The sequence below is a fragment of the Mustela nigripes genome, chromosome 1 (assembly GCF_022355385.1).
Source record: "Mustela nigripes isolate SB6536 chromosome 1, MUSNIG.SB6536, whole genome shotgun sequence".
NCBI classification, from domain to species: domain Eukaryota; kingdom Metazoa; phylum Chordata; class Mammalia; order Carnivora; family Mustelidae; genus Mustela; species Mustela nigripes.
In genome coordinates, this window is record NC_081557.1 from 199,589,724 (window position 1) to 199,604,893 (window position 15,170).

Below are 15,170 nucleotides of genomic sequence, written 5' to 3' on the forward strand. Positions count from 1 at the left end.
CCAAAAGGCTCCACTCCAAAACTGCTAGAACTCATATAGGAATTCAGTAAAGTGTCAGGATATGAAGTCAATGCACAGAAATCAGTTGCATTTCTTTAAACTAACAACAAGACAGAAGAAAGAGAAATTAAGGAGTCAGTCCCATTTACAATTGCACCCAAAACCATAAGATACCCTAGGAATAAACCTAACCAAAGAGGCAAAGAATCTATACTCAGAAAACTATGAAGTACTCATGAAAGAAACTGAGGAAGACACAAAGAAATGGAAAAATCTTCCATGCTCCTGGATTGGAAGAATAAATATTGAGAAAATGTCTATTCTATCTAAAGCAATCTACACATTTAATGCAATCCCTATCAAAATCCCATTCATTTTTTTCAAAGAAATAGAACAAATAATCCCAAAATTTATATGGAACCAGAAAAGACCTTGAATAGCCAAAGGAATATTGAAAAAGAAAGCCAAAGTTGGTGGCATCACAATTCCAGACTTCAAGCTCTATTACAAAGCTGTCATCATCAAGACAGTATGGCACTGGCAAAAAAACAGATACATTGATCAATGGAACAGAATAGAGAGCCCAGAAATAGAGTCTCAACTCTGTGGTCAACTAATCTTCGACAAAGCAGGAAGGAATGTCCAATAGAAAAAAGACAGCCTCTTCAACAAATGGTGCTGGGAAACTTGGGCAGCCACATGCAGAAAAATGAAATTGGACTATTTCCTTACATCACACACAAAAATAGACTCAAAATGGATGAAGGACCTCAATGTGAGAAAGGAATCCATCAAAATCCTTGAGGAGAACACAGGCAGCAACCTCTTTGATCTCAACCACAGCAACTTCTTCCTAGGAACATCGCCAACGACAACAGAAGCAAAGGCAAAAATGAACTATTGGGATTTCATCAAGATCAAAAGCTTTTGCACAGCAAAGGAAACAGTTGAAAAAACCAAAAGGCAACTGGCAGAATGGGAGAAGATATTTGCAAACGACATATCAGATAAAGGGCTAGTATCCAAAATCTATAAAGAGCTTAGTAAACTCAACACCCAAAGAACAAATAATCCAATCAAGAAATAGGCAGAGGACATGAACAGACATTTCTGCAAAGAAGACATACAGATGGCCAACAGACACATGAAAAAATGTTCCACATCATTCGGCATCAAGGAAATACAAATCAAAACCACAATGAGATACCACCTCACACCAGTCAGAATGGCTAAAATTATCAATCAAGAAATGAGAGATGCAGGCAAGGATGCGGAGAGAGGGGAGCCCTCCTACACTGTTGGTGGGAATGCAAGCTCGTGCAACCTCTCTGGAAAACAGCATGGAGGTTCCTCAAAAAACTGAAAATAGAGCTACCCTATGATTGCACTACTGTGTATATATCCTAAAGATACAAACATGGTGCTCCAAAGGGGCACATGCACTAGAATGTTTATAGCAGCAATGTCCACAATAGCCAAACTATGAAAGAACCTAGATGAATGGATAAAGATGAGGTATATATATATACAATGGAATACTATGTAGCCATCAAAAGAAATGAAATCTTGCCGTTTGTGACGACACGGATGGAACTAGAGCGTATTATGCTTAGCAAAATAAGTCAATCAGAGAAAGACAACTATCATATGATCTCCCTGATATGAGGAAGTGGAGATACAATGTAGGGGGTTTGGGGAGTAGGAAAAGAAAAAATGAAGGAAGATGGGATCAGGAGGGAGACAAACCATAAAAGCCTCAATCTCAAAAAACAGACTGAGGGTTGCTGGGGGGAGAGGGGACAGGAGAGGGTGGTGAGGATATGGACATTGGGGAGGGTATATGCTATGATTTGTGCTGTAGAATGTGTAAACCTGGCAATTCACAGACCTGTACCCCTGGGGATAAAAATACATTATATGTTTATTTAAAAAATTAAAAATTAAAAAAATAAATTAAATAAAACAAAATAACTCAATCTAAAAGAATTCAGGAAAAATATTTTCTAAAGTATGGAATATATGGGACAAACAGAAGTAGGAAGAAAACAAGTACAATTTATCCAACCATATTAATAATTACATTAATAATTACATTAAATGTAAATGGTTTAAAAGAGAAGACCACATACAGGTTGCCTATAAGAAAATCAATTAAAAAAATAAAGGCATATATAGGTTACAGGTAAATAATGGAAAATAATATTCAATGGAAACATGATTTTAAAAAAAGCAGGACTGTTGACTCAGTATAAGACTAAAGCAGATGTTAAGACAGAGTATTACAAGAGTTTATAAAGAAGGATATTATTCATTCCCCAAATTTCCTTCAAGAAACATATTGACCACTTACCCAGCAGCAGTAAATGTTCTTTCACCAAATTAAAAACAAAACAAAACAAAAAACAACTAAAAAGAAGGACATTATTCTATAATAATAAAGCAGTTAGTTCCTCAAGAGGTCATGATATACTGCAAATAGATGTAGTAACAGATCTTCAAAATACATGAAGCAAAAATTAACAGAACTCAAAGGAGATATGGACAATTCTGTCATCGTAGTTAGAGATTTTAATATTTTTCTCTCAGTGAGAGAACAGATTAAAAACCAATAAATATATAGACACATTTAACCACACTGATGTAATTAACATTTGTAAATTTTCTGACAATAGCATTAAAAGTTGGGAGTCAAAATGAAAATTTTATCTGGGAAATCCCAAATAATTGCCACCAAAGCAACACATTTAAAAACACATGGATCAAAGAAAAAAATCACTAATGAAATTAGAAAACAACATGAACTGAATGACTGAATGTTCTTATAAGTAACATATATTTGTGAAACATAGTGAAAGCAGTGTTTAGAGAAAATGTATAGCTACTTCTACCAGGAGAGACTTTCTAACTTAATAAGGCAAAAAAAAAAAAAAAAAAAAAAAAAGAAGAAGCAATAATTTGCTTCAAGGAAGAAGAAGTAACAAAATCTTAAAAAGGTCAATAAATGGGAAAAAACTAAAACAAAGCCAGTTTTTCTGAAAGATCAATAAAATTAATAAACTTCAGGGTGTCTGGGTGGCTCAGTGGGTTAAGGAGCTGCCTTCAGCTCAGATCATGATCCCCGGTTCCTGGATAGAGCCCCGCATCCAGGGCCCCTGCTCAGCGGGGTGTCTGCTTCTCGCTCACCCTCTGCTGGTCCTCCTGGTGCTCTCTTACTTGCTCTCTCACTCTCTCAAAGAAATAAATAAAATCTTTAAAAATTTTTTAAATTGATAAACCTCTAGTTAGATACATTATGAAAAAATGCAAATTACCATGTTAGAAATGAAAGCAGGCTCATCAGTATATAGATCATTACAGACATGATGACAAGAGGTGTTGAAACAATTAGACATCCATATTTTTAAAAAGTAATCTTGTTTTAGATTTCACACTACATAAGTTAACTTAGAACAGAGTTTTAGTTACTTGTCTAGAAACAAAGATTTCTTAGGTAAGACACTAAAGTCATGAATCATCAAAGACAAATATTGACAAATGGAACTTCACGAAAATTTAAAACTCTGTTCTCTATTAAGAAAATTAGGACAATCCTCAGAGTGAGAGAAAATATCTGCATGATGCGTATCTGTATTAATTATTGCTGCATAAACACAGAATTTCAGGGCTTAAAATAATGTTTATTACTGTGGTTTCTGAATCTGGGCACCCCTTCCTGGGTCCTCTGCTTAGGGTCTCTGACAGGCTGGAATCAAGGAATGTGCCAGGACTGCAGTCATTTCAGACTGAGGCAGGAGCTTCTGAAATAGGTTCCGATAATCCCTTCCTCCCAGTACTCATGCCCACATGTGCTCCCCTCTCCTTGAGTGTAGGTTGGATCTGAGAACTTGCTACTAATGAACAGAAATTACTGATGTAACGTTACTTCCAAGATTGAGTTATAAAAGGCCATCTATTAGTTTCCTGAGGTGCCGTAACTACAAACTACAAAGTACCACAAACTACAGCCTTAAAATGACAGAACTCTGGAGACCAGAAGTTAAAGTTCTGAGAGGATACTTCTTTCCTTCTCCTTAGCTTCTAGTGATGCTGGCAATACTTGCCATCTGCTGGCTTGGAGATGCATCACTTTAATTTCTGCCTTCGTTGTCACACGGTGTTCTCCTTGTGCGTATCTGTCCAAATGTCCCTTTTCTTCTAAGAACACCAGTCACATTGGATGTAGGGCCCATCCTAATTCAGTATGACCTCATCTTAATTATATCAGCAAAGATCCTAATTCCAAACAAACTCATAATCATAGGTTCTGAGTAGATATGGGTTTCTGGAGGACACTGTTAACCCAGTATGAACTGTGACTTCCATCTTCTCCACACTCTCTCTTCCCTCACTTTTGCTTCCTTGAAGGGAGCTACTATATTGTGAGCTACACTATGGAGAGGCCTCGACTACAAGAAACCAAGGGAGGATTTGGCCAACATCCAGCAAGGAACTGAGTCTCTCTCTGTGGAGAGGTCTAGATTGCAAGGAACCAAGGGAAAACGACTCTGGTCAACATCTAGCAAGGAATTGAGGCTCTCAATCCAACGATGACAAGTCAGCCCCTCAACAAACGGAACACTGCCAAAACACACTTGGTGGGTTTGAAACTGGAGCCATTCCCAGTTAAGCCCTTTAGATGACCACAGTTTCAGCTGACATCTTAACTGTAGCCTGTGAGAAACCCAGAGCCAGAAGACCCAGCTAAGCTGTTCTCAGATTCCCGAATCACAGAAACTGTGAGATAATGCCTCAAGCTGCTAGGTTTTGGGATAATCTGTTACAGAGCAAAACGTAACTAGTATAATACCTGTATCCAGAATATAAAGAACTTCCATAACTCGATATAAAAAAATGACCCAATTAAGACAAAAAAGTTGAAAAGATACTGGATCAAAGAAATGATATGAATGGCAAGTGAGTGAAAAGTGGCTCGACATGATTAGTTATCAGGGAAATGCAAATTAAAACTACATTAGATATCACTACAAACCATTTAGAATAGCCAAAGAGAAACAATAATAAACAGATCAAAAGATCAAAAGGTACAAACTTCTATATAAAATGAGTTAAGTCCTGAGGATGAAAGTACACCATATGACTACAGTTAATAATCCTGTATTGTGTATTTGAAAGCTGCTAAGAGAGCAGACCTTAAAATTTCCCATCACACACATGCGTGTAGACACACACACACACAAATTTGTACCTATGTGGTAATGGATGTTAATTACACTTAATGTGCTCATCATTTTGGAATTTACACATATACCAAGCCATTACGTTGTACACCTAAACTGATACAATGTTATATGTCAATTATATCTCAGTAAAAAACAGGTAATACCAAATGCTGTACATGTATAAGATCTATAATTCTTACTTAATATTGGTGTGAATGCAAAATGGTATATCCTTTTGGAAAATGTTGACAGTTTCTTAGAAATTTAAACATATACTTACTGTATAATCCAACAATCCCTCTCCTCAGTATTTTTACCCAAGAAAAACAAAAAATTATGTCACAAAAAGCCCTGTCCACAAGTGTTTATAATGGCTTTATTCAAAATTGCCCCAAACCAGAAACAACCAAAACTTTCATCAATGTGTGACTGGATAAACAAATTATAATAAATCCCTACAGATCCCTAAAACAAAACTAACTACTGATATAAACACAAATATAGATGAATTTCAAAACATTTCTTAGTATGGTGTATTATATTGATTGATTTTCAATATTAGAATAACCTTGCAGTCCACCTGGTTAGTGAATATTTCCTTTTTATATTTGCTGGATTTTAATTGCATGTTTTCTGTCAGATTTATCAAAGTGTAATTTTCATATGGACTAGTTCATTTATTTTAGACATTGAGTTCTATGTGCACAAACACTGAACATACGGCTATTTTAAGCCCAGTAATCATTAACTGAAAAGACTAACTATATAAAATATACACAAACATATATGATAAAGATTAACCTAGAATTAAAATTAAAGTGTTGGTGCTTTAGAGTCGTGGAATTCTACCTCCCGACACACACAACACACAGCATTGGAAACACACACAAAAAATACTGAAAAAGGTAAGAAAATTAAAAATTAATTAAAATGAAAATGAAGATACTTAAAAGACAAGGATTTACGAAATCTATTTTGGTTTTCTTTGGAGGGGAAGGGCAAAGAGAGAGGGAGAGACAGAATCTAATGCAGGACTCATGCCCAGGGCAGAGCTGGATGGGGAGCTCAATCTCACAACCCTGAGATCATGACCTGAGCCAAAATCTAGATTCAGATGCTTAACTGACTGAGCTACCCAAGTAGTCCGACAAAATCTATTTTAGGAAAGTATTTCACCCAAAATAGTCAAAATAAGTAATTTTAATGTTTAAAAGAGAAGCTTTACTGGTTGTAAACTTCACTTATATGGAATATCTTATTACTGAATTACACCAACTAATCTTTGTTACTGAATTCTTTACTTACCAGTCTTCTGGTTTGACAGCAGAAGGATCAGGGATTTTAGCTCTTTCATCCCATTCATCAGGCTTTTTATCACTGGGATCTTCAATTTCTTTGGGAGGATTGATAGGAGGAACCACATCTTCTAGTAGGCTTCCTTGGTTTACAACTATTTGATCAATTAATACTTCAAATGTGTCATCTGGATTCATCACTAAAGACCAATTTAAATATATTACACTTATCATAATGACTGACATTTTAAAGATAATCTTCTATCTTCTAAATAAGAAAACCACCCTTTATTTCATGGGTAAATTTTTTTCTCAACCAGAAATCGAGGAATTACAATGCATTAAAAATCAAAATATGCTAAGATCACTAGGTAGAATGTTTTCTAAAACCAAAGATAAAATTTTGTCTTAAGTAAAAGAAGTTAATGAAATGCTCCATTAATTCTCAAATAAAGAACATCCAATAACTCGCTCAGTTTCAGACCCTCACAACCAGTCACCTTCATTGTTTTATAATTACAGAATGCATTCCAATCTTCTTATTTTTTTTAAAGCTTTTATTTATTTATTTGACAGACAGAGATCACAAGTAGGCAGAGAGGCAGGCAGAGAGAGAGAGAGGAGGAAGCAGGCTCTCTGCGGAGCAGACAGCCTGATGCGGGGCTCGATCCCAGGACACTGGGATCATGACCTGAGCCGAAGGCAGAGGCTTTAACCCACTGAGCCACCCAGGAGCCCCTTCTTCAGTATCTCAAATAACTTTTTTGAAACTATCTCAAACTTCAAAAGTTGTAAATGTACTACAAAGAATTTTTCTCATGAACCACTTGAGAGTAAGTTACTAACCTCACGCACATCATCCCTGTGTGTTTTAATGTCTGTTTCCTACAAACGAGGACATTCTCCTATACAAACTCCAATCTAGTCACCAAAATCAGGAAATTCACACTGATACATGACTACCATTTCCTAGAAAATTTTAAAGTTCACCGGCACTTCAAATTCAGTAATTCATACATTGTAGTGTAAAATACCTTAAGGTTGATTGAAAATATACAAGCTTAAACTTAGGTCTGTTTGGAGGTGAATTCCAGCTCTCTAAAAGTTCCCAAGCCAAAAGTTTCATAATGAACTCCCTCTTCCATTGTAATGACAAAATAAAAGTTCTCGCCTCCTTCTGTGAACTTGGGGGGGTCACTGGGTAAACTGTATGTCTTTGGAAAGAATGGTAGATGAAAATAGATGCCTAACATTTGCTTTCAGTAAGTTAGGGAAGTAGGAACTGTCAACAAATGTTGGGATCATCCTGACTTAGTAAGTGGGCTACCACTTTCTGAAGAAATGGTTCTGAAGCAAAAACAATCGCCAGAGGCTTCAGTCACAACAGTACCAAGTTACTTATAGCAAAATCAAAAACTACAATCTATATGCAAACTCAAATAATGCAAACACCGTTTTCTCCCTTCTCTTTCTCTCTCTCTCTCTCTTTTTAATTTGACAGACAGAGATCACAAGTAGTCAGAGAGGCAGGCAGAGAGGAGGAGGAAGCAGGCTCCCCATGGAGCAGAGAGCCCGATGCGGGGGTTCAATCCCAGAACCCTGGGATCATGACCTGAGCTGAAGGCGGAGGCTTAACCTACTGAGCCACCCAGGCGCCCCATCCCTTCTCTTTTCCTCCAATATTTCTTCCTCTATTACAGCTGAGATTATAAAACTGTATTACTATGCAAAGGAAAAAGTCAAGATTTAGGCAGAGCCAAGAGTAAGATCTTAAATGTAAAAAAGTACTAGATTCTTCCCAATTCAAAAAAGGTATTTCTCAATAAAAATCTCGAAAACAATGTGCTGAATAAATTTTGCAACTGAAATTTTTAGAAATTACAATTAAAACAAAAAAGCATGTGACAAATACTCATATGTGGAAAAACATCTTTGTCTAAAATATACTAAATATTTAAAATGAATTTACAGTAACAGGCCTTGGATTATAAAGCGTTTTAAGGTACTCTATATGGTTCTTAGAACAACTACAAAATGATGTAAAAATAAAACAGTAGTGCAGAAAAGTGTTTAAAAAGTCACTCAATAATCCTGGTATGACAAAGTTTTGTGTGTAGTAGTAAGAACACAAACGTGTACGAGTCATACTTGAAATTCAATTCTAGTTACTTTTATTTCCTAGAGCAAGTTGCTTAACCTAAGTTAAGGTAAAATAAAGAGAAACTGCTCACCTCACATGATGGTTCTAAACAAACTATCAAGCACAGAGTACAGTAGTCCCTGGCGACTAATGAAAATTAGTTCTTTTTTTCTAGTCTTTCTATTTACATAATTTGTCTAATGGCCCCCATGATGATGCCCCTCCAATCTGAATCTCATTTTCTTTTGATCTTTTTAAAAAAGATTTTATTTATTTATCTGAGAGAGAGACAGTGAGAGAGAGCATGAGCAAGGAGAAGGTCAGAGGGAGAAGCACACTCCCTGCGGAGCTGCGAGGCCAATGCAGAACTCGATCCTGGTACTCCGGGATCATCACCTGAGTTGACGAAGGCGGTCGCTCAACCAACTGAGCCACCCAGGCACCCTTCTTTTGACATTTTAATATTATAAACATTTCCCCCTATGGCTAAACACTTCCACAGTTGCCATTTTTGTATTGTATACAACATTCTTACTGTAACAATCAGGTTGTTTTAAATTTAGTGTATTTTTACACATAGCTCTTTTTCTTCTGGATTATTTTCTTTGGATAATCCTTGAAAATGGCATTGTGGTTTCAAAACACATAAACTTATGGTCTTTGGTAATATTACATCAAGTGGCTTTTCACCAAGTTTGTACAAAGTCTAATGAAATTCATTTGCCCTGTTCTAGTTGTAATTTCTCATTATCTCTACAGATTATGTTCCCCCAAAACATCCAGATCTCTTTTCCAATTTCAAAAACAGCTCTTTATTATCATCAATGCTCACATTAAAAATAAAACTGGTCACTGCCCTGGCAGACAACATGAATGTTTCTGCAGCCATAGTCTTTGGAAAGGAAACTGAAATACCTTAGTACTCTAGAGAATTGTCCTGTCAAGTTCTGACACACTGTGAATTTAAATAATCACGGACACATCAAAGCTCCATAACCACACATATTTGGGAAGGGGAGAAACAATCCCTTGTAATGTTCCTCCCACTCAATGTCTACGGAAACGCCCATGTTCTAAAGTAAAGCTAAATATGTTAATACAATGGTTGCTCAAGACCTCATCTTTCAAAGTGTAAGTATGTGCCACAACCACCATGAGGTCGGGTCCAACAATAATCACAACTGCCTGTAAAGTCCAAGCTTCTGAGCTTGCCATCAAGGACTCCTTCCTCTTTAATCTTATTTCCCAGTCTCCTGTTATACAGCACCACTAATGTCAGAGCACCTAAAATATCCTCCTCTTCTCCTATTTTCCATGTTTTATCTACACTTCGAGACTAGTTAATATACAATCTCCTTTACTGAGTTTTCTCTGAGTCTCCAAACTGGGAGGAATGTTGCCTTTGAACTCTTATTCATCTGCACCTCACATATAGCATTTACTTTCTACCTGCACTACATGCATGAAAATTAGCCTGAAAAGGTAAGCTCCTTACGGTGGGGAGGTAGGATCCATGTTTGTTTCTCCCAAAGCACCTGCCATGAAAATATCAGTAGTCAGTAAATATTTCTGAATTAATGAATCAATTAAAAGGATATACCAAGGGTATAAAGATGAGTCTTCCTGTCTGTAAAGAACTTTTTAAGGTCTACATCTGGAGGTCTGGCATGTTTCTCTTCAAAAACTCCAGTTTTAGGATGTTTATGTCTGAAGATAAAATGAAGTTTATAATCTTCTCCACATTTATCTGGTCCAAACATAATGGTATAGGATGTTTTATCATAAAAGTTTTCCTTCAAAGAGAGATGTGTTGGGATTAGTCCAGAATCAGAGTATTTAATGAATTTTTCTATTCTATCCAGTTGGGTAGAGGTTATAAGAATGTATTAAATGCTAAATCACCAAAGAATTATTTGACATACTTGACAATAAAGGATGCAGAAAAAAGACAATTTTTCTCTCAAAAAGATTTTTTAAAAATGCATATGCTACTTCCCTCCTGGAGATGTAGGAGAGAAACTGAAACCACTTTATCAACATCATAATAAACTTTGATTACTTTATATAAATCTGTACTATTAATATTTTGTTAAGAAACTTAAGCACAGAGAAAAGCATACTCACAACTTTAAGACTACAATGATTACTCAGTACTATTATTCAAGAGAACACCAGAAAATGACCTTCCTGAGCACAGAGCAAAGAGAGATTCAGACACAAACACAGACATAGAGACATGCTCCCTGTTTTTCCACTAGTAATTTGTCTTTATTTGGCATGGCCTATTAGCTAAAAGCATGGGATCTGTTGTCAGATCCCGGGGTTCAAATCCTACCACTGCCCTACCACTGTGGCCCTGAGTAAATTACTTAGCCTTGGTGTAGTCCTGTTTTGCTACTTTTCAAATATGGAAATAATAATAGTACCTACTTTACAAGGTTTCTCTGAGGATTAGCTAAATTAATCAGATTACATGCTTAGCATTTAAGTTTATTATGTCATTATACCTTTGAGTGATGGTCACCTTACAATACCCAAAACAAGAGCTCTAACATACACTACCAATGGGCTCCCCTTTAACTAATTCTAAGAATAACAACAGGAATCCTTTAATCCACGTCTCACAGCCAATGCACAGCCATGCAGTCTGACAAATATGTCACTGAGGTCTCATTTATCTTCTGTTATGTGCAGAAGCCCTGACACAGCCCAGGCAGGAGAGTGCTACAAGTGTTTCCAACCTGATACACTTACTTCTTTCTCAAAACATTTTTAACCACGTTATTTCTGGCGGACTCCCAATTCCTGAACTGGCCCACCTTTTTTATTTGGTTCTTTGGCGATTTTGTTTCACTGCTTTGCTCTGTTATTTTACTTCTCTGAACAAACTTATGATTGTTGATTTGTAAAGAAAATAACTCTAAGCTGATCTTTCAATGACATTTATAAGCACCATGTTATTTTTCATGTATAGACATGGCAAACTTTATTATGTTGCTAAAGATTATAAAACTGATGCCATCAAGTAACACAGCTGTGTATGAAATTTGAAGGCACACTCTGAAAGCTATACACACTCAGGCTGGTTAAAGATTAAGGTTCTTTTTGATTTCAGTTGAAAATAAAAATTTCAGTTTTCTTATTTACTCCTTTAAAATATTAACTTTAATAAGGTTTTCTTAAACATTAAAATATCATACCAGATTCAAATCATCAGTGTCTGCCAGGAGTTTAATGTATGCACCTCCACAATCAATACCATCTTGAAAATTTACTTCATATCTAAATGAAGGGAAAAAGAATCATACTGCTGATAAATTAAAAAATTACTAATTACTCTTTAAAATTGAATGTATTACTCTCAGTTCATTTAAACACAAATGTTTCACATCACCAAAAGCTCTTATAAAGCATATCCACAACATACAGGAAATAAGCAGAAATGCTTTGTCTAGGCACATCCTTAAAACATGCAAAGTAGAATGATTATAATCAACTATAGAAAAGCCAACCAACTTGTTGAAATAAGTTTTCCCATCAAAACTTGCTGAATTAAGGGTAAGATACTTTAAAACTATAATAGGAAACTTCAAATTCAGATAAAGCATACACTACACATATTTCTTTATAAACTAAAAAATGAAGATTATGAGGACCATAGCTACAGCAACAGATTTCTAAGAAATTGCTGATAGATATATCAAGTTCATTAATTTGTACTGTAATTCAACTATACCTAAACCATATTAAAATAACTGGTACATTTAATTAAATACCTCCAGCAAAGAGATTTTATAATCTCAGTCAATAACGTGAAGTATCTCAGACCTTAACAGCCAGGAAATATAGAAAAACAACTGAAGGCATGAACAGATATGAGAGCTTTTTCATAGATTTGCAACACTGTGTAATTTTCAGCAGAAGATTTTCTTGTTGTTTTGTTTTTATAAAGGAAATTGTCTTGTTTAGGCAATAGATACAGACACATCGAGCAGTATTTAGGAATAATTCTTGGTAAATTATTGATTACATATGAAATAATCAATGAAATAGCCCTTAGAGTGAAAAACAGTAAAAATCAAAATGGCTGTGATTCAGTTTCATGAATTAAAAGAAATGAAAACTAGAGAAGTAACAGGAATCAGTGATCATCTTAAGAAAGGACTGCAGTTTAAAATTTTTCTAAAAAAAAAAAAAAACTTCAGTGATAACAAAGGTAAAAACAACAAAAAAATAGGATACAAAACTCTGAAAGTTTGAACCCAATTAGTGTATATATTTTACACTGAGGAGAACAAAGGAAATACAGTAAAATTTTAAGTGATTGTCTGAGTTGCCAAATTATGATGATCTCTCCTCCTAGTTTCTACTCTGCTTGGTTTCTCAAGAAGCGTACAATGGGGTTTACCAGCATGTGCTTTGGAGCCAGAGAGACCTGAGATTTATTCTTGATTCTGCCACTTATTCTAGTGACACTGAAGGTAAAGTCAAATTATTCAAGCTCCAGGACCTCAAAGGATCATGATGCTTAAATAATACCATGCACAGCAACGGACAGATGTCCAAAATGTTAGCTTCTGTTATGATCAAAAGAAAGGGTTTGGTGTTTGGTTTTTTTTTTCATTTTTTAAATAAAGAACAGTTTGTATTCCTCAAAGCTTTGTCACTATTTTTATTTTAAGCACTAGCCAACAAAGAAAAGTTTTTTCATTTATAGACTATAATGTAAAAGAAATGGTACACAATATGAATTAAAGGTAAATATTAATTATTTCAGGTAAAATAAAATAAAAAGATAGTTTTATTTTAGGTGATCAATGGACAAAGGGTTCTGTGAAAAGTAAGATCTGAAAAAAAATGATGTAAATTGTCCCTATAAATATGAACATAGCTTTGTGGTTATAATATGCCTAGACCTAATCATTATGTCTATTTCTCCCATTGCAAATGTGCAGAGTTTTCAAATCATTAACTTGTGCCTAACGTAAACAACTCATAGTGGATTAGAGATAACTGAATGTGTGTCTCATAACCCAACTGCTGCTCTTCCTTAGTCACAGGTAAGAGGAGGACATGGAAGATACTTGGCAACCCTAATTCCTGAGAGTATCATTTCCCACACTCTCCTATGAAGCAGTGATAATTGTTGGGTGGGGGAAATTCTGTGGTGAAATATATCTGGAAGACACAGTACTGAAGTCAGACATGTGTTTTTGCATGTAGAACTTCTTTCTCCGAGTCTAAATGGGCAAGCAAATATGCTTCCTTATGTCTACAGTAAGGACATGCTTCATTTCTAAAACTTGTATGACCACAAAATGCATATTAACACAATCACCATTTGGGAAAAGCAACTTGAGAGTAAATTTATATTGAGAATCCATTGTATTTATAGTACTTAATATAAAATTTATTTATCCCATTTCATTGTTGCAATATTAAGAGAAGACATCTACTCTCCTTTAAGTTGTTTTAAGCATATCAAAGCATATCAAAGACTGCTATTCAATTCTTCTTGGCTTTCCTTTTCTTTTTTTCAGGACGTAATTTCCAATTACTTAATAATTGTTAAAGACTTATATCCAATCTTTGCTTCTATCTTTTGCTTACTTGCCTAGTAGTGATTTATACCTTCTAACCCACTAAATTTTATTCATTTTACTCTGAAAATCACTTTCTATTTTTTTTTTTTTTGCTCTATCATTTAAGCCACAATGGGTCAAAGTAGAAAGTGATATTATATCCAACTAAGTTTCAAAGAAAAATAGGATTACTTTCAAACTTTGAAGAAAAAAGAAAAGCCAAATCCTGAATCACAACAAATACTATCAAACTCAAATATTAGTGCCAATAAGTACTTGTAAAAATATTTTTAATTTGTTAATAGTCATATATTCCCTGACATTATTTAAAATTTTAAATTTATTGACATGACAGTGCAACTAAGCCAAAGCAACACAAGTGAAAAATGAAGACAAATACACCAAATGCCATATTTTTAAAAATTTCTAACACACAAAATGACACTGTAGTTATCCTATGTAGGAACATGTTTAACATGATAACAAAAAAACACTGAAGTGGTTCTAGAGTGATATACTTTACAGTTAATATTTATGTTGTCATTAATTTTAGACAGCCAAATCTTCTAACAGAAGGGAGAAAATGATATTTATGCATTTCCTTTTCTTTGTTTTTAAGTTGAATTTTATCAGGCTTTTTAATTGTACTTGTACACATCTATTTTGCTTTATATCAATTTTATGTAGGTGAATATTGAAAAATTTCTACCTGATTTTATGATGGTATACATGTAAGCAATATTATACTAAAACTAGTTTATGGCACTTGTGTGGGAGGGGAGAGAAGGATTGTCTGTGTAAACATGTGCCTCTGAAACTAATAATACACTATATGTTAATTAAATTGAATTTAAATTTTAAGAAATTAAAAAATAAAAGGTGGAAAGACACTGATCTATATATAAATACCCTTTTTAAAATACGTTTGTTTCCT

General features: G+C 34.8%; 1 protein-coding gene across 2 annotated transcripts in view; it reads right to left on the bottom strand.

Moving 5' to 3' along the window:
• Positions 1-15,170, bottom strand: part of CLGN (calmegin) — a 59,124-nt gene that overhangs the window by 20,162 nt on the left and 23,792 nt on the right. For both annotated transcript variants that reach the window (XM_059395549.1, XM_059395548.1), the window contains exons 6-8: positions 11,855-11,936; positions 10,255-10,447; positions 6,525-6,714 (exon numbers count right to left, since the gene is read on the bottom strand). In XM_059395549.1, the coding sequence (XP_059251532.1) occupies positions 6,525-6,714; positions 10,255-10,447; positions 11,855-11,936 (465 nt within the window). The remainder of the gene's footprint in view (positions 1-6,524; positions 6,715-10,254; positions 10,448-11,854; positions 11,937-15,170) is intronic.